Source organism: Dendronephthya gigantea, unplaced genomic scaffold (assembly GCF_004324835.1).
Source record: "Dendronephthya gigantea isolate DGI-Jeju-01 unplaced genomic scaffold, DenGig_1.0 000082F, whole genome shotgun sequence".
In the NCBI taxonomy this organism is placed as follows: domain Eukaryota; kingdom Metazoa; phylum Cnidaria; class Anthozoa; order Malacalcyonacea; family Nephtheidae; genus Dendronephthya; species Dendronephthya gigantea.
In genome coordinates, this window is record NW_021163092.1 from 872157 (window position 1) to 897104 (window position 24948).

Consider the following 24948-nt stretch of genomic DNA (forward strand, 5'->3'; position numbering starts at 1 on the left):
ATCATTCCATATTGCGAATGATGTGTTCTGACAAAGCTGCATCATGGAAGCGATTCCCAATTGGCGAACTCGCGAGGAAGCGAAAACTTTTGAAAGAAAATTACATTGCAGCTGATGTTAAACGTGCAGAATTGGCAAACGAACTAGATTCTGTTCAACATGACATTGATAAAATGTCGAAAAGGGTGAGTAAATTTATTAGTAAATACTATACTATCAAATTTGTAAAATGCTTAAATATATTGTGCAGCAAATTTGATATAATGCATCAGTGGTATGCGCTGTATTTGTGCAATGTGTACGTACAGTCTATGCATTGTTTAAAAAGTGCTCTCACTGGTTGAAGTATAAGGATGAAAAAATCGTGCCTAATAACTATGTCCCTCTCTAGCCAATATTGACATATATGGAAAATTAATATAATTTCTTTGTGTAGAACTTTTTATATAATTAAATTTGTAGATTGATTGCCATCAAGAGAAGTTAGCTGATCTAAGTCTAAGTGAGAAGGAGTTGTCTGAAAAACGAAGGCGACTCGAACCAAAAACATTTGCAGGCTTTTCAAAAAGGAAGGAAACAATGAGACAGATGACACCATCAAAGTTATGTGCTGACAACTCTGAGAAGCTATGCTTGGAAATACCAGTAAGGTCTGCCCAAAGAAGACGTAAAGAAACATTAGACGCCTCTAAAGTTATTCATGGAAGCAGTGAAGGTAGTTATAGTATCAGTTAAAGTATGAAATATACTTTAGTATATTAGTATAATTACAATATATTCCATTGTCTATTCTGCCTAGTAAATATTTGGTCACTTTTAATTTAGGGGCTTTTTGCATTGGCCTTGGCCAACTGGCCACCCTGTTGGCTCAAACAGGGTCTGAGCAAAGCAGACCCATTAACGCATTGAGTGACATTGCACCCTAATACACCCTACATCTAGCATTTACTCTGTCTAATGCCAGAGTATTTAGTCTGTCTAATGCCAGAAAATTTTACTAGTCGAGGGGAGAGCACTGGCACTTAATGGGTTAACATAAATTTTATTTCTCAAGGAAAGTAGAATAAGGCTGGGTGTCTTAGCTATGAGATCCATTCTGGCTATATATATTGTATCAGCCAGGTTAATTGTGCTAGGCCTGGTTAGAACATTGTGATGTAAACAACCCCTTAGTGTTGGTAATTAAATGTTACTTGCTGATTTTCCTTTTTTCGACATTTACATTCAAACTTAATATCCTTTTCCATTTATAATTTGTCCAGGTGAAAAAGCTGCCCTTGATGGTTTATGGGTGACATTCATCAATGAATGTTCCAGAAAACAACTCCATTCATATGTTGAGGCATCACCCAAAATGCAAAAGATTATTCCAATGGTAGTTAAAACCAAAACTAAAGAGTATGAAGAGAGTCACAGTAACTTGGTAAGAAGCTTGAAAGTCCTTTACACAAAAGGACTTCTCTCAAAGGAAAAATACAAAGCTATATGTCGAAGCATTATTTCAGTACAATGCACAGAATCATCTCCTTCAGTGAGCAGTGCAAAACTTGTATATTATGATAAGCTTATTGCATTTGTTAAGTCTGTCGACATTGACAATATCAAAAACTTTTCTGATGACTTCTGTCAAGGCTTAGAGGCCTTTGAAGATCCAGTCAGTGGGTCTTATAGAGATTTGTGTAGTTACCTTTTAGTATTAGCAGAGTTGTATATCTTAATTGATCAAGCATTAGGGCCTGACTCATTCCTTAGGCATTTTGGAAGTCTCCCAATATATCACTTTAGGATTGCATTAGGGGCTGATGGTGCTCCTTTCGGCAAGGAGGAAGAGGCTACAGCATGGCTTGTCTCTTTCATTAACGCAGCAAAACACATTCAAAGTGAAAATGAAAATTTTATCATATGTGGGGCAAACTGTTCTGAAGGCCACATTGGTATGCCAAGGTATGCTAAAAAGTTAGTGAGTGAAATTTCAGATATAGAAAAGCAATCTTACACTGTTGCTGGTTACTTAGTAAGATTTTCCATAGAACTAATCCCCAGTGACATGAAATGGCTTTCCATTATGTCAGGGGAACTTAATAATGCTGCGTACTATTTTTCTCCGTTTGGGAATGTAAACGAAAGTAACAAAGCTACTACAAATGGGTCTTTAGGCAAAGATTCTGCTTGCACATGGCACCCATGGGATTACAATGAGCGCATTAAATCTGCTGAACTTGTTGCCAATAAAAGGGAGAGCTTAAATCAAAGTAAGCTGTCTGATGCAAACAAACGAAATAAGCTTTTGAATTTCATTAAAGAGCATAATTCTAGACAAGAGCATAAACCCATCTTAGGCAACCTTATTGATAATGGATTTGCAGAGCCACTCCACAACAGTAACAATGGTTGGGGTAACTTACATAATATAATGTTGGAAATTGTTATAGCTAAGTCAAAGATCCCCCCTACTGTCACAGAACTTGATAGTTTACCTAGTGAATGCAAGTTTATTGTTTTTTTAACAATACTGAAAGACACCTTACATGTCACCAGGCTAGTTAAAAAGCTAAGGCACTGGTTTAAGGAAGGTCGAAAGAAGTCTTTCAGTTATCGGTTCACTGGAAAAGAAACAAAACAATTTTGCCAAAAATTTGCATTTATTATGCATTGCCTTAGTGATAAAGATGACCCCCCCGAGGTGAAACAGAAAATTTCAGCCTTGAATTACTGTTGCATACAGCTTCGAGATGCTACTGCCTACTATTCACGTGTTCTCATTAAGGAAGACGAAATTGAAAAATGTAAACAGGCATGTCAATGTTTCTTTAATATATATGCACTTATGTTAAGGTCAGTTACACCAACAGTATGGACAATAGGGTATGCCATACCAACACATTTAGAAATTCTGTATCAGAGATATGCAATGGGTTTAGGCATAAATAGCATGCAGGGAAGGGAGGCGAAGCATGTTCGTCTCTCCCAATTTGCTAAACACTCGACAAAAACTACCCGGTGGGCCATGGTTTTGCGGCATGATTTCATTGCCAATGTTTGGATCCGCAAGCAAGATCCCACTTATACTACCTATACAAAGTATGAGCATTGTTACATACCTAAAGAAATAGCCTTAGATACCTTCTGCTACTGTGGTTTTCCTTTGGAACAACAAGTTAGAGAGTGTTGTATTTGTTCTTCGCCCTTGCATAAAGCAATTACTAGGAGTGCTATATCTGGAGCTTTAGAAAATACACTGATTACAAGTACAGCGTAAAGTTGGCTTTACATGTTGACACCCATATTTTGTTATTAGTATGCATGTTTAAACATAGAAAAAATACTTGAGTTAATACTGGTATAATAATACCATATAGTTGTGGCATTTTTGCCATGTGTTGTCATGCTTCAGAAGAATTTTTATGAAATAACCTAGCAAGAAGTGGTTTAGCAAGGGCATTTGGCAGGGGGGAGTTATATATGACTGTTTTAATAAGATAGTGCACTGGGGCACATTGCAATTTAACCCACCCTACTTTTAGTTCAAGTCTTTATTATAATCAAAAAATCAAATCATATTCCAATGCAACTATATATTACACAATGTTATTTGTTTAAAATGCTGTGCTGTCAACAAATGAACAAAAAAGTATCTAATGCACTATTTTCATTTAAACATCCCACTTAACCATGCGTATAACCGGGTAATCATGTTAAGATTGGGTCCACATAGGATCACAAATAACTGCTGCACACCTTACGAACTGTTCACAAAGTTGGTTCCGAGCATCACGCAACCAAATGTTTAGTTCCTCGAAAGCTCAGGCAAAGACTTATATAGAAAACAAGACAGATAGATTCACATAGTATGTTACAAAATATGTTGAGGGATACCAGAGGCATTCCAAAATCCATAGGACATGATAACCTTGATTTGTTCTTGGGATTTTGAGTATGTCAGGAGCAGTGGTTTCGTTGGTAAAATAATTGCTTTGCAAAAGGAACCGTCCTTCAAACGTTTAAAGAAAAGATCCTCTTCCTGTACAACAGAATTGTTTTTGTTGACGATACGCAATTTCCAAGCATGAGCAAGAGAAACCTCGACACTGTCGACACACCGTGTGCTCCTTGCCAGGGTACCAAAATTTCCCTTCAAAATTGTCAGTTTTAGCAAATCAAAAACCTCCTTAGCCATGTTTCGGGAAAAGCATACTTTCCAAGGACGAGCTAATGATGTTATAGCCTTCATTGTTCTCTTGACAATAATATTCCATCGCAGTAATTCTCTCGATATAATTGGGTACAAGGGAGCAACATAAAACATGCAAGCGTCCTCTCCTTCCCACAAGTATTTCTTTACTACTTCTTTAGATCGAACGAGGACTTCAGAGCATATTTTACCGGCTACATCTCTGTTTTTTGCTTGTTTTATGTAATCATTTGTCAGTTTATGCAAGTCAACAATAAGCGACGCCATATTGATTTCTAGGTTGAAACCCGCACGCGGGCGAACAAGTTTATCCCAGTGGTTTATCCCGAATTAATAATATTAAAAATTAAGTGGCCGAATTTTCGGGTGTTCCAGCCCGGCGTGAATGCATTATTTCATGGGAAATAACAACTTTAATCACGTGCTGCACTCGTGGACATCTGACCTTCAGTTGACATTGGGCTAAGTTGACCTTCGTCCTTTGCAGCGTTTGTTTTTGACAACTGTTAAAAACTAGAATGGAAAGATTTGCCAGCAATACTAGCGACGAAATAGACAGCTTGCTGGTGAAATATCGACAGGTCTCGGGTCCACAAAACATAATGTTTCCTTCGGTCGCAGTAAATAAGTGTTAATTATACACCACTTGTCAAAGTTTAGTTTTCGTAGCGTTTCATTGGCCGAGGGCTGATCACGTGATCTGTCTCGGGTTCAAAAACATGTCAGTTATCCTTGGTCGCGGTAAATAAAAGTTAATTAAAAAGTAGTGAAGTTGTTAAACTAGTGAAAATAAAACAAGTAAAATTATGGCATTTTAAAAAATATTCTTGCTAACAATAACAAGGAAAGTGTGTTGTTGCCCTTCGTAAGACACCGCAGAAATTGATATATTTGTAAAATTTTAATCGATATATTTGTAAAAAACTCACTGGTTCACATGTGTGAATTTCTGTTAGGCTCTCATTGAAAATACTACTAATTAAGTTAAATCAAGTTAAAATTCTCTTTCTCAATAATCTCTTAGACGCTTATCAAAAACCTTTAGCGGCTGTGGGATGGCCGTTTTAAATGTTTATTATTACTATTATTAAAACTTTATTTAGTGAGGATAAAACGTAACAGCAAAAGCTGAGAAACTTGTGGTCCTCCTAAAATTCTAAAATTACAGACATTATAGATTAAGAATGTACAAATATATATTAGATAAATGTACAAATATTAGATAAATGTACAAATAATAGAACATTATGCATGTGTAAAGTTAAGTATTAAAAATCATTATTTCAAAGTTATCAATATGTTTATATGTTGCAAAAAAATAAGAGCGTATGGCTTTACTAAAAATATTTAATGTTTCATAAAAAACTCATAAAATGTCAGTGTAAAAAAATGTCAAGGTCATATTTTCATTGCTTGTAGCTATTTAGATATTTACTTTATTTTGGACTCTTGAAATAGTTACGTATCACGAATGTAGTCCACCATGATTATGTGGTGGCATGAGTCTTTTATTGAACTAATTACTACAAATCTTTAATCTTTGAAAGTCTTTCAAAATTACAGACCTTTAAAAACATCGGTTATCGAGATATATCCGCCATATTGTTTTATAATGAGATCTGATTACGTGACGTCAAAAGCAGCGTTTAAAAAATAACAATTACATGTTTACGCTTTAGTGTAGAACTCTTACAATTCAAACGTTATAATTTGAGACACGTGCGATTCTAATACCATGGAACTATCACTTCGCTGGATCATTAATTTGAAGTTACAAAACGAATTTTCACCCAGCTTATGACGTATAGCATATCAGAGCAAGAATATGCTTATCCAACATGGCGGATGGAAACAATTCCATTCAAAAATATCTTGAGAAGTAATAAAGTTAACAAAAATCCGTAAACTAATTTTATAAGTAATCATGACTTTGTTTTAAAATGCACAAAGATAATATTTATTGCCTTATCCCTTTAAGTACAGTTAGACGTTAACTAGTCTTTTATACAACTGGCCCCTTGGAGATTCTCCGTTGATTCCTAATTGAATATGTTTGGTTGCAAGTAGCTACGCGATCAGGAAATTCCCCCCATGAAATGTCGGGCTTTTCATTTTGTTTCTCGTTGTCGTTTCAGCTTCGTGCATGTTTTACACAATTCTCATTAAAACTGTTTGTATGTATGGAACTCCTGGACAGGAAATATTTGGTAAGTAAATAATATTGTTTATTTGTTTCATACTATATCTACTCCTTACATATAGGTATCTTTTGGGCAACAAGCAAAACTTCCAGGAATACTGTGTTATACCACTTATATCGTAAAAATCTATGGCCTATTTTGCCTATGGCCTATGTGTGTCATTATATCCACCTAGCTGTAATAATAATAGCGATTAAATTCGCGTGTAACAAGGCGGAATTTTGTTTTAGATTAATCAGCTAGTTTGTTTAGATTTTCAGTAAGCCAATAAAGATGCATAAATTTTGACTACTTCCAGTAAAACGGTACATTATTTACCATTTTACATGAAGTATTACAAATGTAGACACTCTGATTGGTTTTGCCTGAAAAATGTAAAAAAAAATTCTTTCATTAATATGCAGTTGTCAGTATATTGAGCTATTAAGTGTGGACTTCCGTTTCTCCTGTAGTGTCTAGAATTATTTCGATAATTCTTTTTAAAGCTGTTTGTGTGAAATGGATTTCAGCGAAGAAAATGTTTGGTGAGTATTCATTTGTTTTACGATTAAGCTTGTTAATAGGAACAAAATAGCGAATAATGCGTCAAAAATCCAGAGAACATCGCAGATATATAATTATTCGGAATACTATTTTATTTATATCAGTAACGTGAGAACATTGCCACAATTTGTTCTTAAAGTTAGGTAGTTGTAACCGAAGACCTTACGACGCGACAGCTCGACGATGCGTCTTCAATTCAACGAATCTTCATTACAAAAGTAATGAATAATTTGTGTTCATAACTCATAAGAGTACACATACTGGACAGCTTTGTTCTCGACAAAAGGTTAAATTTAAGCCTGCTTTCCATTTAGTCGTAATTGTCGTGAACAAGTAATTTTCACTGTTGAATATATTATAGTCCAGATGTAAACTTATGTATTCGATTTCGATCATTGTTGTCTGAATATACACACATCACATCAGCCACCATGACAACACTCATGAATCCACCAGGAATTAACAATGTTTACACTATTCTCTTTATTGTACACATACCGTATTTGCACGACATTTGGTCACGACATCAAAATTATCATCTCATATCCAAGTCAAACCGAGCCAAGTATGATTGCATGATTTCCTTGACACGATCTGCCAAATGAAAAATTCTGGGGACAGAGATGCCGCAAACAACTTAAACTAATGTCGTCACCAATGTGAATCCGATATAGTGTAAAATACTCAGTTTTTACTAGTTCCATGCATTTTATATTAAAATAATTCACTAATGAAATTTCATGTGGCTTCGGTTTAATCGACGTCGCATCGTCGATCTGTCGTACATCTTAAGGCGAATTTATTCACGCGAACTGATAAAATGTAGGAAACGATTCTACTTTTTCGCAGTGAATTCTTTCGCAAGCGAATCACATCGCCGTATTTTGTGGAAAACGGGCTTTAAGTTAAGGTCCCTCATATCGAATAAGTTCGCATGTGTTTAGTCTAGCAGCAAATAATACCACCCGATTTCAATGCAATATTAAATAGGAATGCGTTGCCCGTGATTTTTAATGGACGTTTTACATATGAAATGAACCCTTACAATAACTTGATGTAAACTATAGCAAGACTGCTGATTTTTACGATCAAATATATAGCTAAATTTATAGAAATATTCGTATCAGCTTACAGTATTGGTTCTGAAGAATGCTAAGTATTCAGTTCAAGTACCTTTTTTAAAAATCCTTTCATCAGTACTTAGAATACGTTTAGTACACTTTTACGGTCAAAGGTTTACGGTGTACATATGGCAGCATAAAATTATGAGAATATACAATATACAGACCTTGAACGTTTGAACGTATGAACGAACGCAGAACACAGGATGAAGACTGAACACGTAAACACAATTTTTCGATTGGATGTGTATTTTTTTATTGTGTACTTTTTTATTGTCAACTGAGATCCTATACTTAACAACAATAGCATGAAGTTTGTTTTGCGCATCGCTTCTGCTCATAATAATGTGTGGGCCATCTCGCTAAAATTTCCTGAATTTCGCATGCATGGCATGTTTCGCATTTTTCTGCATGAACATAAACGCTTGTTCATATTCGCTTGAAGAGATTAAAGATGATTTTAGTGTTTGCATGCTTGTTGACCTCATTAAAAAACCGCGTTTTTCTGTTGCGTGAAAAACTGGAGCATGACTTGTAGGCTTTCACTGATCACATAAAGAAATGTATCAAGTTTGAATTAGTCATTTTAACAATTTGTTTTTACAGTGTATTGGAATTTTAATTCACGAGATAAGAACATGGCTATAACTTTATTTTTCTAGTTTGATCGATTCAGAAGAACCTGAGACCAAGCTCAAGACACGAAAGCCTTCCAAGTCTCGCTTTCTTTCGTATATATCAATTTTACTGGTATTACTGCTGCTTACTTTGACCGCAGCCTTCATTGTACTGTATGTGGAGAAGGAGACGGATTCATCATGTGAATCTGGTAGTAGGAGATGTACATCTTCTGGCTGTTTCGCTAGTGCTGCAGGTATGGAAGCAGAACTATACTCTATTTCTTTAAAATGTAAACTATATACAGGGTTTCCCAAAAAATGCAATTAACTTTTCAAGCCTATACGTGATCGAATTAATCGAGAATTATCTCATTTTAAAGCCTGCTCATTTTCTTTTCAACGATACGTTTTAACAATACGTTGAAGTATTTCAGGCAGGAAATAAATGTACTTTCAAGATGCATGGATTCCGGTGAATTCCGGCACAACCGGTGAATTTAAGATGCACGGTAAAAGAACATTTTTTATGTACCATGGGTATTCGGAAATTCATGTTTGTTTTTAATACTACCAAACTGTTTGGCAAAACGTTTAATAACATAACATCATGGTACTGTTAACTGTAGCCGAAAAAGCTTTCTTCAGAGACCTACTTCAAAACAGAAAGTTCGAATTTGGATTTTCGTGTTTTTTGGGGGCACCCTGTAGACAATCATCGCCCTAACGATGAAAATGCAATTTAGCTATACGACAAATACGTTTCGTCTCGCCTTCCTCTCGAGGATTGGTTCGGCGATTATCTCTCCGTTTTTGTGAATTGTCTCCATCACTTAGCGTTTTCAATATCAAGAAGCACAGCGCTATTTCTGCTTATATAGGCTATGTGCACTCGAGCGTCATTTTTGAGCGTTTTCAAAATCGTTTTTATCTGGTTTATAGCGTTGATGCCCTGTCCACACGATCCAAGGAGAATTTTTCCGAATATGTTTTTATTAGCTTTAACTTTTATTGTAAATTGACGGTGTTTAAAACAGTTTTGGCGTGAAAATGAAAATGAAAACGCTCGAAAACTTTACCGTCATGTACGTAGTTCTAGTTTAATCATGCGATAGTTCACCAGTTGATTTGAAATCATCGTAGCATCATGAGGCGTCTCAACAAAACTGAGTTTTTACGCTCCTGGAGTTAGTTGTTCTTCAAAGCAATAGAATAAAACGTGAAAAAAAATCCAAATTCAAATTTACAGTTGGGTGAAAAACAAACGTGTTTCCGCATGAGATAATGTCTTGGTCACTTTCCTTACTTTCAGACTCTCGTTTTTACTATAACTGTCACGAAAAATATATTTTAGGCATCTTAGAAAAGCTTAATCAATCGACAAAGCCATGTGATGATTTTTATCAGTACAGCTGTGGAGGATTCATAAAAAGAACTCATCTAGGAGCAAATGAAACTCTAGCAGATTCGTTTGTCAAAGGCAACGTATTCATTGACCAAGCTCTTAAGAGAATTTTCGAGGATGAGGAATTAATGTTCAATTACTCAAAGGTAACACGAAGAAATATGAGTTTAAATACTTATTTCATGCTTCATGCTTAAACAAGACACGGACTCGTGGTTGAGATCTGGAAACTTGTAGAATAAACATTTAAATCTCCTAAAATAACTTTCGTTCGCCAATGATTGGCAACATGTAAAGAGAAATTTAATATCCACTTAATATAACAAAATATATTATATTAATTGCCGACCAAATATTTCCTTTCCATACGCACGCGGTACGAAACGACCTATAGTATCATAAGGTATCTAGTTCCTAGCTTGGGTCCAAATCCAATTTCGAGGGCATTATGCACTAAGCGACTCTCGGGTAGGTGCACCGGGGGCTTGAGTAAAAACTATGACGCCTCTGAGAGGGTTTTCTCTCAGTTTCAGGATCTCGCCGTTTACTAATTTTTGTGACATTTTTTATTTATTTTTTGGTGTAATGGTTGTTGTATAAACCATAACCATAAATCCATGGGATTACTTTTCTATAAATTATTTGTTTTCCAACGAAGCCTGTGGTGAAATTTTGCAAGTTTTCGGTGCTAAATTTCACAAAATTCACAACATTAGAATTTGCCTAATGGAAAACTTTGTGCGTATTGACTATTTCCTCAACCAAATCTAGGATAAAAATTCAGCCGTCTATAAAGCCTTCGTATTTTACAAGTCCTGTACGAATGAAAATTACATTAGCAATGCTGGAATGAAGCCAATTCTTGATGTGATAGAAAAATATGGCTCGTGGAAGATCACGAACAAAAACTGGAGTGAGGATTCTTGGATTCTTGAAAAAACTTTGGCAAGAATGGAGGTCGATCTTTCAACAGTTACATTTATAGGTGCTGCTGTATTCCCAAATATTTTTGATACCACTAAACCGAATACTATTATTGTAAGTAAAAGATCATTTCTGCAGTTTATATTGAAACAAAATTTAAATCTACAAAAATATCAGTACCTCTAGAAAATATAGTAAAGAAATGTTTAAAATTGTGAGGAATATCTGGAAAGTTTTAAGTTAGTATTACATTCGAAAAAGTCTTCCACGCTTTGAAATCATTAATTCCGGCTTTGTTTTTGATAGGTATAGTTATTCTACCAAGTCAGCTTGTGTAGTGTTAGATCAGTGGTATGACATATAGTTAAGTAACCATTGTTTCTAAATTATTTTGTTTCTGCTATCTTTGTTACAGGTTGGAAAGGGAGGAACTTATCAGAATTTAGCTACTCTGAACAAAATAGATTCTCTTTACAAGTTTCCTCAAACCTTGCGGACTGTTCGGGTAAGTCTCATACACACTGAACCATTTTAAAGTACGACGGTTTTTAGAGGGATAAGGGTGAGTTGACGATTTTGAACACGGCAAGTCAACGCCACATTGCTAGAAACGCAATCAATCATATCATGAAATCATACATATACTCTCCATTTTCTTTCTTAGGCTACGATCACACGGGACCGGACAAATTTACAAACGTGCTCGAATTCGTCCGGTTTAAGTATTCACACGGTGGAAATGAATGAAAATTTGAGCGGTTAAACGTGTTCCCACGAGGAAACGGGACGAATTCGAGCACTGTCCGGTCCCGCATGAACGTATAGTCTTAGGAAAACCAGACTGGGCGCGATGCGGCAACGCGAAGCGAATTTTCAGTTTTCTGAAACATATAAACTAAACTCTGGAAGCAAAATTTGAAGTCTATGGACGCTAGAGCAGTCAAAATAATTTATATTACCGTTAAATAATCAACAAGAATGTAGCGAAGGGTTAAACTTTATTTGCTTTTGCAAAATTAAAACTCCCTTTGAAATATCGCTGCGGAAAATATTTGAAATAATTATTAGACGTTGCCAAATCGCGTCCTATCTATGTGGGCCTTTAGCGCTTTTTCTACTTCAAGCAAACGGTTTCTTGGATAGAACTAATAAGTCTGAAACAAAGAAGTACGCTACGGTTGAAGTGGAAAACAGGCCCTATTCAACAATCATGAGCATTTTCGCTCATTATTATGCGATACTTGGAAATTTCTGTTGATCAGATTTTCGTCACTATAATTATAGAAGAATTGCTACAATAGTATTTTTGGTCTTCTTGACAGTTCTTAATCTTTGAAACTTTAGTTCGTCGTTTTGCACATGTATGTAGACATTCGTTTTTTTATATTTTTGTGTCGCAGGATGTCGATGATCAGACCCGGCGTCCCCTTACCGATAGGTATAAGACGTTTATGTTGACTATATTCAAATTGCTTGGAGCCGGCGACAACATTCAATTACATAATGACGTAGAAAGAATTATTCACTTGGAGCAAGACTTTAATAATGTTAGTATGAATAATTACTGATTTAACCTTCAAAAATGTAAAGAAAAATTCTGGAAATTTAAATTTTAGGGCCTTCTCATCAACTCTCTTGACGGCCTATCGGTCAAAATGATTGATAAGATTTTTTTAAAGAAGCTGTCATATCATCTTCTGTTTTTACCAACCAACTTTTCACGTGTGAAAATCTCTGAGATTAAAGCTAGCGGCCGCATGCATGGGACTATATATGAGATAATATTTGTGAACAATTGAGATAATTGTTATTTCTGATATATAACTTAGCATTAAATGTGGTATAATAACTGCCTAAAATAGACAAAACTCTTTTCGACGTTTCGACCTGAGGGCCTTCGTCGCGAGAGTTACTCTAAACGAGTTACAGCGCTGTCACTCTGCTCTCTGGTCATATTTCTGATATGTAGGTCCTTATACTTTTTAAAATCTGATTTTCCAGTTTTCAGATGATATCTGAATGTATGTATAGTTAAATATTGTTAAAATTACTTAAAGTTAAAGACTGTTGTTAGTGTTTTGTTTACAAATAAAACACTATTATTTATTTATTTATTTATTTATTTATTTTTTTATTTTATTTATTTATTTATTTATTATTTATTTATTTATTTATTTATTTATTTATTTGTTTATTTATTTATTTATTTATTTATTTATTTATTTATTTATTTATTTTATTTATTTTTTTTTATTTATTTATTTACTATTTATTTATTTATTTATTTTTTATTTATTGCGTCTATTTTACAGAATAGATGCAAAATATTGTCACAACACCCCGTCTTACTTGGTTCTCCCACCCCCAACTTACTTGGATTTTAACCTGATGATGACGTCAGGTTTGCGTTGCCATATCAAATTAGACATATACTTTTAAATTACCGATTGACAATCATGATTATATTTTTTATTCAATGATGGTTTGATTTTCATTTATTCAAAAAATTTAAATATAGCGATATATATCGATAATATATTACTATAAAATACTAATCATCCCGGCCAATTTCACGGTTTACGTAAAGTAAGCCGCCCGCCGGGGTAATTATGGTTAGACCTATTCTTGCTTCTATTACAAATAATTCTTCATTAATTTACTTTACTTTACTCAGCCTGAAGGACTTACCATTCTATAGAAGTTAAGAAATACCAAATGCTTCCTAATTTTGCATGTCGCGAACAAAAAGCGCCTGGAATAATTTGATATACAGTATAGCAACTGTACACACAATTATCACTAACAATTAATTGAATATTAATAATTATTATTATCATTATCATACTTGGAATAATTAACGTGTTTTTTTCAGTTTACTAGCCAATACTATGATGTGGAATGCTATCCGGCGTCTACTACCAACACTGCCTTTGACCATGAGAAAGGCAGAAGATAATTTTAAAAAAATGATTTCACCAAAATATCAGTCTGATGGCAGATGGAAAACGTGTCTTGGTTTAACTCATCAGCAGTTCGAATATGTCGCATCATTACTTTATGTGAATGAAAACGTGCCCGAGGAAGCTGTCGATACGGTGAGGGTTCATGATTACCCACCGAGGTAGGATCTCTACAGTTGGGCCAATTTTACATAAATTATGGATCAGTTAAGCCAGGTTTGAAATGTTATTTAGTTTGTTATGAGCGCGGAGTTATACTTCGAGCGTATTTTCATCATCCTTTAGCCAACGAGAATGTTGACTTTCAGCTAAATACTTGAAATTTTGCATGGTGAATTAATGCTGAAATTTAGCATTGTGAATAATTGTATTGTCGATTTGTTGAGACACAACCTGAATTTGTCATATGCGAAGCTTTTCTGTCCAACAAGGGGGAATTTCGTTTTAGACCAATCCGCAAGTTTGTTTACACTTTTATTAACCCGATCAGAATGCATAAATTATCACCTCTTCCGCTAAAATGGTACATTATTTAACATTTTACATAACGTATTAGAATTTTTGGCATTCTGATTGGTTTTGCTCAAAAATAAACAAATTATATGCCGTGTACTTTGAAACGAAATTCCACCTTGTTTTTCGGTCCATTAACCCGGGCCTCCATCTGTGCAATAAACTTTTACAAAGCGCAAACGTCATTTGCTGATATATTTGCTAGCGCTTTAGTTGCCTTGGCGAATCGTTTAACCAGCAAATTAATTCTTTCACATTCGCAAAACAACAGAATTGTTTGGTTTCGATGGAACTGTAGTTTGTTATCATGAATTGAATAGCGTTTTCAGACTTTGAAATCTCAATGCTGCATAATGCATATTGGTTTGAAAATTTTACAGGCGAAAGAGTTATTTACTGAAATAAAGAAAGAATTTTTGAATGGCTTGAACGAGCAAGAATGGTTGGACGAAAAAACACGAGCCAGCGCTCGCCGGAAGGTCAGTATAATGTAGCTTATTTCCACGGCACTTTTTTTTTGACAGAGAGACATTTGATATTTAAGGATTAATGCAGTCTGTGAGTGCATTATCGGGTTTTACATGCACGAGTTCACGAACAAGGAACGAGAACTTCGAGTTCCTTGTTTGTGAACGAGTGCATGTAAAACCCGATAATACACAAACAAAAAGTGCTTTAATGCTTTTAATATTCATTTTGAGTAAACTCGTAAAGACTTTGTATAATTTTTAAACTTAGCTAAACAACACATGCTTATCTTTAAATACTAAAACACCCCAAGCGGTTGCCCGTTTAGTATTTTTCGGTGTGGATTCATTTATAATTACATTAATTTCCTCTTTGGTCTCTTCGCTAAGTTCGGCATTTTTTTTTTGTTGCCGCAATTTTAATAGTGCAATAAATCCTATAACGGCACTGCCGTGGCGTTGTTGTTATATAACATTCACTCACGTGGTGCAAATCGACCAATCAGAACGTAAGTTTACAAAAAATGAATATTAATACCATTTAACAACATTGATATTTGAGGTTGTGGGAGGGGGGAGATATTCATCTATTCCTGCATGTTAACAGGCTGGAAAGACAGTTTCAAAAGAAACTGATCAATCATGAAAAGGCTAGGATTGAAAAATTGAAAAATATATTAAAATGAAAATTGAAAAATATATTAAAATATGTTGACGGCTTCTTTTACTCAATAAAAAAGTAAGAGCTGAAAATCCTACTACAACTGACAGTCCTAATAAATCCGACTTTTTACAGCTTATCAAGATGAAAGAATATGTTGGCTATCCACGATTCATAAAAGATCCCTCGAAGCTGAACAAGTTCTATGAAGATGTGAGAAGTTTAATTTAAGTCTTTTTTATCCGAATAGTCCTTATGTGACTATGCAATAATTTGTTATCTAGGTTAAAGTTGATATTTCTCAACTTTTACAAAACCAGTTAAGTTCGGTAAGGAATTCTTTCATAAAGAAGATTCAGTTGTTTGGCAAACTGTTTGGCGACTACAAGTATACGTATGTTTAATATTTGTTTGTTGGGGGTGAATTCTAATCTGTTCTTTTGCCATAAAAGTTTTATCCTGCAATATCGCATGGCCGGAAATTGCGAACATGAAAATTTCAGATTACTTAAAATTATTTGATAAAAATTATTTAAAACACAAGAAGTAGCAACTCAAGTCGCTCAATAAATTTATTGTCGACCAATTATCATTCACTGACTATTTGTTCTTAGACCACTTCAGATTCTTCCAGTCCTTGCTACTAATACTGTTTACCTTGGTATAACAAATGAAATTTGTAAGTAACTTTGGAAGGAGATCCATCCTCTCACATATTCCTTTGTTTGCACGAAGAAATTCAATGTTTTGCTTTTTAGTTATAATTCATACATCAATTTTCAACAGCTATCACTATATTTCTGTGTTTTTAGCTATTTTGGCAGGAGTATTACGGCCACCTTTGTATCACAAGGACGCACTGAGGTAAATAAATCATTCATCATCCTATACCATCATGCAGGGTTGAGTTCGAGAAAATATAAATAAAAAAATATATATACCACCTATATTCCACACAGCTTTAACTCAACAAAGATACCACTCTATATATATATACATTTTTGAATATATCAAATTTTCGGATTTTGAATATATCAAAGTTTAAGGTATTTAAACGTTCCATATATTCAAAATTCGCAACCATGATATAGGCGCTTTGAAATAGACAAAAACCTTTTCGACGCATGGGCTTCCATCTAGTGGGTATAGGTCGAAACGTCGGGAAGTGTTTTTTCTATTTTAGGCAGTTGTTATACTACAATAGTATAATTACAAAAGTGATTATTGAAAATTCTGGCATCTGATTGGTTACCTCGGATTATTGCGCGATAATCACCTAAACGATTTTTCAGAATGACCGCGAGTTGTTTTTGTTAAAGACGAGAGAGACCAGAGAGACCTAGCCTCCTCCAAAGGCATCTCTTATGTATTTATATTAGGCATTTATATTTGGCATGGGTTAGCTGTGTCGGGGAAGGCGAGGAAAAAAGTGGGAGAGATCTCCAGCATTTTTTTTTCACTCCCCGACACAGCTAACCCAAGCCAAATATAAATGCCTAATATAAATACAAAAGAGATGCCTGCGGAGGAGGCTACGAGAGAGACGTTATTTTAACGAAAATACTGTAACTAACAACCTCGTTGTGCGGTGTGCTGTCTGAATATCGAACAATATTTAGGTGCACAAGCGCTTCTATACTTTTAAATCTATATACTCAGAAAGATTACTTAAGTTTTATGTTCAAAAGCTTTATATTGAAAAGAGTGAACTTGTTAATGATGCGAAGAGCTCGAGAATTCGATCATTTTTGCCTCCTATATAGTTGCGTCTTATTTACATTAATACATTGGAAAGGTACCGGTGGAAATCTATTGTTAAACTCGAAATCCTCTTGCTTCCAATTTCAGAGCGTTAAATTATGGATCCCTTGGCATGTTAGTAGGCCATGAAATAGCACATGCTTTGGGCGATAAAGGTATGGTCAAGCTTCCATAGTAGAAGGAAGAGATGAGATCTAAAAACCGTTTTCTCGACTCATTAGGGACCTTAAACATGTAGGACGGCAACACGACGACGACGTGATTGGAATACTCCTTTAGATTAATGTTATGATAAAGCGTTGTTCTATGTTATCAGCTGTACCATTTTACTGAGATATAAGGCCTCGAAAACATTGTTTTTACGTTTACAATCTATAGAGCCTAATTCGAGGTAGCGCACACTGGGTCCTGAAATGCAGACGTTCTACATAGGACGTAATAAGCAACGTTTTGCCGTTGTAAACAGAACGTAGATCACGTCTAAAACTCCCATGGGTATTTAATAATTCATTTCTTTTCAATGAAGCATTGTATTGATAGCTGCCGTCGTCGTGTTTCCGTCCTACATGCTGAAGGTCCCTATAAACTCATCGTAGAGGTTAACGTTTCAAAATTGTTCCTAGTACCTAGGTAACACACCCTTGGTACCACACCTTTTAGGTGAACACAACTCTTAGATATCAAGATAGTGATTTTGACTTTTTAATCAAGAAAGTAATATAAAGTTATATTACCTTTTCAATACACCCTGGTGACTGAGATCTCTACAAACAGGTGGGCAGTTCGACGAAAACGGAAACATGGATCAATGGTGGACTAAAAAATCGCACGAGAACTTCGTGAAAAGATCGAAGTGTTTCGTTCAACAGTATAGTAAAGTGAAAGTTTTTGGTGAACAGGTTGGATTTGCGTGTTGTCTCCTTCTTATTTTTTTGCATCTCGTTAACAGTTTTTTCGCCTGTCGTTTAACATGCTGCAATGCAAAACTAAATGAATAATGTATACTGCGTCTATAACAACTTCATTTTTACGTATCAGGAAATTATTTAAGTTTTTAACAATACCTTTTTCATGTCATAATGGCTATAGAAATAACATGCAGATCGTCGTTTAACATGCCGGTCGAGCAACAATCTCCATGCACTGCGAGGAAAATTTGAATGACAGAGTTATATCTATCATAAATATTAATATCTCTTGTCAAATACACAAACATTCAAATATCAAGTCGTTACGACATGAAAAGGCATATTGTTAAGCAATAGACACTTTCCGAATTTGTTCTTGGGCAATGAGAACCATCTAACCCACCAACAATGGATTTCATTGCCATCCTCGTTTCCAAGCTATAAGAGAGTTTACCATTCACGAAGCGGCCAGCATAAGTCCCGAACGAGATTGGAAATGAAGGCGGACGGTGTTTGGATACGTGGAGCTACTGCATTTTTGAACGTAAGAGTGACGCGTGTAAACTCGAAATGTAACCAAGGCAGGCCAACCCATATCATTTTCAAGTAACATGCATGAGAACGAAAAGAAGAGAAAATACCAACAGAAAGTTTTAGACGAAATGGACTCTCTTACCCCACTCGTTTTCGGAACAAATGGTGAAGTGGGATTTGAATGCCACAAATTTCTTTCTCAGTTGGCGCAGAAATTAGCAGAAAGAGATCAAGGGGTTCAAGATAAAGCTCAATTTCAACATTCCTACACACTTTACCAAGTTGCGTTGTTTGCAAATTACGGACTCCACCATGCCCACGACCCCCCTTTTTTTTTACAAGAGAGGGGATTGATTGAGGAGATTGATGTTAAAGCGATCTCCACATGCACAATGGCTTGATAATGATTCAGAGTTACATTGTATCTCGTTCGTAACGAGTCTCTAAATTCTTGCTTATAGGGCTGTAAACCTTGATCTTTAAGTGGTATCGCGTTTAGCTAGGAACTCGATCGCTCCTTTATCTCTTGATTGCTTTACCGAGAACAGTACAACTGGGGATAATGTTGCATTAGTGGTATCCATTCTTCATTTAACAGTTATTCATTTGAAGTTCGTAACGTAGTGATCACAACGTAAAATGAACAAAATTCCGTCGTTGAATCGTAGAGTACGCGTCGGAATCACACAAGACGCGTTGGCCGCGCTTGTCACCAAGCCTTTCTAACGCGTCTTCCCTTGCCGCGTCGTGAATCGTAACTCTCTATTGCTCTAATTACGGCATGATATAGAAACTAATCCATTACAGCATTATATAGCGGCTTCAATACGTGCATTTTTGAGAAATCTTATATACGTAGTATGTATGATTGTGTCACAAATACACGCATTCTTAAAAATTCATCGCCACTGTTTAATTGTCCATTAGGTTGACGGCTATTCCACCCTTGAAGAGAATATTGCTGATAATGGAGGATTAAAATATGCTTATAGGGTAAAGTGTATAAAAGTGACCCAATTCTCATTCTTATTATATACAGTGCTGTCCAGAAATTACCTGACAGAAACTGCGGTCTGATCGCGGTTGAGACAAAGGTCAGACCGAGGTCGAACCACGGTGAGACGGGTTTTAACCTCGGCCTAACTCGGTCTGACAGGCATTTCTTGGTCGTTCTCAGCTGTTCATGACATTCCGTTCGGAAGCGAACGACAACCGCGATCGTATTTTTTCCCTTGCGGTCGTCTGCGGTTTCTATCGGTCGACCGCAACCGAACCATAGCCGAGCCGCAACCGCAGTGTTAGGTTATTTCTGGACACTACTGTATAAAGCCCTTATCATCTGTTTTGTTTTAGGCATATCAAAATTTCGGGAAAAGATACGACAATGAGGCAAAGTTACCAGCACTTCCGTTTACTGATGATCAACTTTTCTTCATTAGTTTCGCGCAGGTAACAATTTACATGAGTGGCCCGAAAATCCCTCTCGGACGACAATGCCCCTATACTGTTCACAGTTTCATTTCTCGCAACTTAAGGCGCTGTTACACTGTGCAATTTTTTTGCAACTTGCAATGCAATTATAATTTAGTAAAGAGTGTTCCAAATGCTAAGAAAACGTTGGCAGTTCGTAATAAATGTTCGTATTTGTCAACTTTAGATGCCTAAGGGATAGAATTGCATTGCAAGTTACGTAGTGAAACAGCGCCTTTAGGCTGAATGAAAATTCAATCGACGTGGGTTTACCAAAGTTTAATTATTACTAAGAATTACCAAATGAGGTTTTGCGTACAACGTGATCAAAAACGCTGCATGATTAACAGACTTGAAAAAGCTCGACTGCAAGGCGGTCATCATGACTCTTAAATCCAAAATTGAGAACGAAACCGTTCCCTTGTATAGGCGTGGTGTGCAAAATATAGCCAAGACAAGATAAAATTGCTGACAGCGACGGTTCCTACTTATTCTCTTGATCCTGTCAGGTGAGCAAAGAATGTTGTCGTCCGAATCTCGTGAAAACTACATTTCACGGTGTCCTTTTAATGTTTCAGGGTGCAGGTCCCTTTGCACAATTTCCCCCCGTTCAGCAAAGCATTTGGATGCACGCCGCCGAAAGATACGTGCGCAGTGTGGTAAAATACAGTAATCAAGCTCTGTAATTATTAAAGAATTTGAATGATTTTGTAGTTTCAGTTTCCGAAAACATTTTCTGATCACTAGGGCAAGAAAAATCATAAATTTGTGGCAAAACAAGGCAGCAGTCTGCTTAAAATAATAATCGACAAATTGCAGTAACACAGTGATATGTTAGTACGATAACGCGGAACGTGAAGTTATAAATACAGTAACACAGTAAAACACAGTAATATGTTAGTACGATGACGCAGAACGTGAAGTTACAAATACAGTAACATAGTAATATGTTAGTACGATAACGTGAGGTTATAAAGGGACATTTTTTAGTTCGAACGTGAGCATAACAAGAAATTAGATAAAGAAAAAAATAATCTTTTTCAGGTAAAATAAGGGATACATCTTACCATAGCGAATTTCCAAATATTTCAAAGGCTGTGTAAAAATGTTCGGAAAGTCGATATTTTGCTTCTTTTTCGGAATTGACGTGAGAAAGCTGTAATGTTTTTAGGTTGGGTCTATATACCTTAAACTAACAGGAAATTCAACCAGTTTTTCTCAATCCAATGGTTATCTGAAGTGTATTTTTCTGTTAATTATATATTGTTATCGACTAGAGTCAATATTTGTCTCTTTTTGTTCTTATTTACGCCAATACGCCTATTGTAATTGTTACAATGATACGAAATTTGAATTCTTTGAAATAACTGTCAGTTTTCCAGGATCTTGCAGCTCCACTGGATCAAACTAGAATATAAAAAACGGATATTGCATTATGGATAAACATGAAAAAATTCCGATCCGTGGCCATTATCTTCCATGGTTCATATGATGTGGCGAGGCACCCAGCCCTATACAGGCGCGGATCCAGCTGAAAATCTGACCGTGTCATATACACGCGTAAAAACGCTCAGGTTGATGCAAGTTGATACAAACAGGATAGAGCAATGTTGTGCTGCCCGCATTGTTTAGAGTTGTTATCAATATTGAACAATATTGTTACACCCGATTCAGTTTCAACAATATTGTTCAATGTTGATAACAACTCTGAACAATGTGGGCAGCACAACATTGCTCCATCCTGTTTGTATCAACTTGCATCAACCTGAGCGTTTTTAGGCGTGTAGGACTAAAAATTTACCGGTCGGGGGGGGGATGGGTGGGGCGAATGGCGAAGGGGCTATGGACCCTCCGAAACAATCCCTGTACTTTCATAAAACCACAAAACCATTTTCAAAATTTTGGGTAAGGTATTTACCGATATTTCATTCACACTCAACATAACGTGAATTTTGCATACACAAATTATTCACAGCTACAGCGTAAATGCAAATTTGTATCATAGGGCGCTTTGCTCCCACTTTTAGCAGGAATTGGTAATAATATCACAACGATATGAAAGATATTACTCACATTATTTGTTTTAGACATATATTTCCTTAATTTTGGTGTGATTCAAAGAATTAATATGTACTTCTAAATAATGTGTGAATATTAGATTGCAGATGGGAAAATTCTGGATGGGAAAATCTGACCGTGGCTGGAGTCACGTTCGATACGGTCTAGATCCGCGCCTGCGATACAGGTTTCGACACGTTGGAAATTGGAATAATTTTCTCGTATGTCAGAAATATGTGTCTGCTCAACAACACACAGATTGAAAAAAAAACACTTTTTGAAAAGTTAAACCACAAATGTCAGAATATTTTCAGAGAGTGGAGATAAAACGCGGTTGCCAATAATTCAAAATTGTATTTCTAAAAAGATATTTCAATTGCACGCGCGCACGCAAGAATGAAATTAGTAAAATTATATAATACGTCATACCTGTCATAACTTCTGGGGGTGCGTAGTCCGTTGCGGTAGCTGATGTCTTCTTTCCTAGAGTTGGTTTAAAACAACATTCCATGAGGATTATTCAATTATTACAGGTATAACAGCGACCCACTAAAATATACTTTATATATATACAGCGCAATATATACAAGGAAATTATATATAATTTACAGGGGCAATACTTGGCAGTAGGGAACATACCGGGTTCATGGTCCATATGGAAGTAATGAGATTGTGCGATGAATCTTGGATATTTCAAATTCAAGTTAACGATCCTTTGTTGCGAGGACGAAAGCCTAAAAAAGCCGTAGTTGCTTAATTTTGCTCGTTGCTCCTAGTACGCATTATTTTCCCTGAAACTTTGACAGTCTATTAAAAACCTCTCCTACTTTTAGACAGTTAGATAATATCTAAATTTCAGCTTCAGATTTTCGCGCGCAAGGCCTCTCAATATCAATGGATATTGTGGTAACCCCCCCCCCGGTAACATAATTTTGGTAATGGAAAAATAAACTGCCCTAGGGACACAAAGATTTCCCAAATTCTGCAAAATATCCTGAAACGCAGATTTAACATTTGAAACATTTTTTTATACACCCTGTATGTACATTACGGCATTTTAAAGTTGGCAGTTTCTTTCTGACTCATAAAATCTGGGGCAAAATTTATATGAATTGTAAGTTACGCCGGACTTACTTTGATGTTGCTTGATAATCGTTCTTCATAACCGACAACTTTGGAAACGGAACTTCAGTATCATCACATCTGAATAAATAGTAGAAACTTATGAAAGAAGATGAGAACACAGAATTTTATGTCATTAAAGCATCTCCAGTTGAAATCTTAAACGCATTATAATTTAGATAAAAGCTTCGACAACCCAGATTGCTATATACATAGTTTTTGCAAAATTAATGTGTATAATACATTAGTGCATGATGCATGAAAAGAACATGCAAACCTGACTATATCAGCTTCCTTGCTTCTCTTCAGAGGCGTTAGACAAGTTTCTTTCAACATTGGTGTCTTTCCAACGAACTGATCATGCTAAAGTATTAGTACATGTGTTAGTTATGCCGGACAACCGCTTCCTTAATGACACAAATGAGTTGAAGGCGGCATCCAAGAGACAAATTTGGCAATATGATTAGCTGGTCAGAGTGTTTTTTGCAACGACGTTATCTGTTAACTGTTATTCCTGAAACAAAATATCCAGGGAATCTCTCTTGAAAGAGTCAACTTCAATATTATGCACTGAATATGAAGTTGTACACAATATTTTTGTATTAAGGTTAATTATATAAAACATTAATTTGCGTTATAATCCGAATCTGCGTTATAACAAATACAATAGCATGCATGGTGTTATCTACAAATTGGCGTGAATTAAGTTTTTTTTTAAATTTTATGAATATTAAGATGAAATTCAGCGATGGAAGTTAAAATTACAACGTCTCAAATAATTTGACCGGTTATATCTTTTTCTTTACTTATTTCCTTTCAGTAAAATGTGATTTGTTAATAATGTTTGTGGAGACTACATAGTTAAAGATACCTGTTCACTGTTAGGATAGCGATGCGTGCCATGACCAAGTGTGAAATGTGTCTGGTTATCGTCTCTTGGTCTCTTTTCATCTTTTCCATCCACCCCAGACTTCCTCTTGCACAGATTACTGGAACTTTTTGCCTAATCGCATGCATGCAGTTAACATTTAACTATGCATAATTTTCGTAAAACAAGTGATTTACAAAGATGAGAAATAGTCCGGATGTAAATTTGTCTCTATTTCCTTTATTCAAATCTGTCACTTTTGAAGGCACACTGGTAGCAATATTGCAACCCATCAATCACCTTGACAACAATCACAGCAATTACGAATAACGGAAAATCAGGCCTTGGGATTATACCACAGATACTTGTGTTTACAAATTCCTTAAAGAGGATGTGTCGCATGACATGATCTGCATGCGTGGATTCACTGGAGTGATGAACACTTGTTTATTCCGAATAAGTGCAAATTTTGATATCGAATCCCAATAGTGCATGGTTAGTCAGAATTATTGCAATTTCAAATACCAAGAAAGGGAGCCAGGACCCGATGAAAAGTCTTTTCATGCAAACTGCTGGCTTGGGAATTGCACTGGGATATTTTTTCCAATTGGAATTCGAAAAGT

The 24948-nt window shown here is 35.7% G+C and overlaps 3 protein-coding genes across 3 annotated transcripts; all 3 read left to right on the forward strand.

Annotated features, from left to right (window-relative positions):
- The first annotated feature begins 20 nt into the window (after nucleotides 1-20).
- On the forward strand, nucleotides 21-3287 carry LOC114532924. The gene is made up of 3 exons (XM_028554508.1): nucleotides 21-185; nucleotides 463-715; nucleotides 1263-3287. The coding sequence occupies exons 1-3, from the start codon at nucleotides 21-23 to the stop codon at nucleotides 3257-3259; spliced, it is 2415 nt and encodes an 804-aa protein (XP_028410309.1). The 3' UTR covers nucleotides 3260-3287.
- Nucleotides 3288-6831: 3544 nt separating this feature from the next.
- Nucleotides 6832-12571, forward strand: LOC114532925 (membrane metallo-endopeptidase-like 1). Its single transcript, XM_028554509.1, has 6 exons — nucleotides 6832-6917; nucleotides 8720-8931; nucleotides 10029-10225; nucleotides 10851-11117; nucleotides 11419-11508; nucleotides 12404-12571. Exons 1-6 carry the CDS (start codon nucleotides 6892-6894, stop codon nucleotides 12569-12571), a joined length of 960 nt encoding a protein of 319 aa, XP_028410310.1. The 5' UTR covers nucleotides 6832-6891.
- A 1324-nt stretch (nucleotides 12572-13895) lies between these two features.
- LOC114532946 (endothelin-converting enzyme 1-like) lies at nucleotides 13896-21511 on the forward strand. Its single transcript, XM_028554535.1, has 12 exons — nucleotides 13896-14098; nucleotides 14857-14955; nucleotides 15740-15817; nucleotides 15889-15998; nucleotides 16219-16283; nucleotides 16417-16468; nucleotides 17453-17520; nucleotides 18140-18264; nucleotides 19735-19800; nucleotides 20161-20256; nucleotides 20707-20786; nucleotides 20856-21511. The coding sequence occupies exons 1-12, from the start codon at nucleotides 13940-13942 to the stop codon at nucleotides 20938-20940; spliced, it is 1083 nt and encodes a 360-aa protein (XP_028410336.1). The 5' UTR covers nucleotides 13896-13939; the 3' UTR covers nucleotides 20941-21511.
- Nucleotides 21512-24948: the final 3437 nt, after the last annotated feature.

Coding starts and splice junctions, on each gene's coding strand:
- LOC114532946 (XM_028554535.1), top strand. CDS start 13,940: ATGAGAAAGGCAGAAGATAATTTTAAAAAAATGATTTCACCAAAATAT. Junction 16,469..17,452: donor TATCACAAGGACGCACTGAG/GTAAATAAATCA, acceptor TTCCAATTTCAG/AGCGTTAAATTATGGATCCC. Junction 18,265..19,734: donor TGAAAGTTTTTGGTGAACAG/GTTGGATTTGCG, acceptor ATTGTCCATTAG/GTTGACGGCTATTCCACCCT.
- LOC114532925 (XM_028554509.1), top strand. CDS start 6,892: ATGGATTTCAGCGAAGAAAATGTTTG. Junction 6,918..8,719: donor TTCAGCGAAGAAAATGTTTG/GTGAGTATTCAT, acceptor TTATTTTTCTAG/TTTGATCGATTCAGAAGAAC. Junction 10,226..10,850: donor TAATGTTCAATTACTCAAAG/GTAACACGAAGA, acceptor AACCAAATCTAG/GATAAAAATTCAGCCGTCTA.
- LOC114532924 (XM_028554508.1), top strand. CDS start 21: ATGTGTTCTGACAAAGCTGCATCATGGAAGCGATTCCCAATTGGCGAA. Junction 186..462: donor TTGATAAAATGTCGAAAAGG/GTGAGTAAATTT, acceptor TTAAATTTGTAG/ATTGATTGCCATCAAGAGAA. Junction 716..1,262: donor TATTCATGGAAGCAGTGAAG/GTAGTTATAGTA, acceptor TAATTTGTCCAG/GTGAAAAAGCTGCCCTTGAT.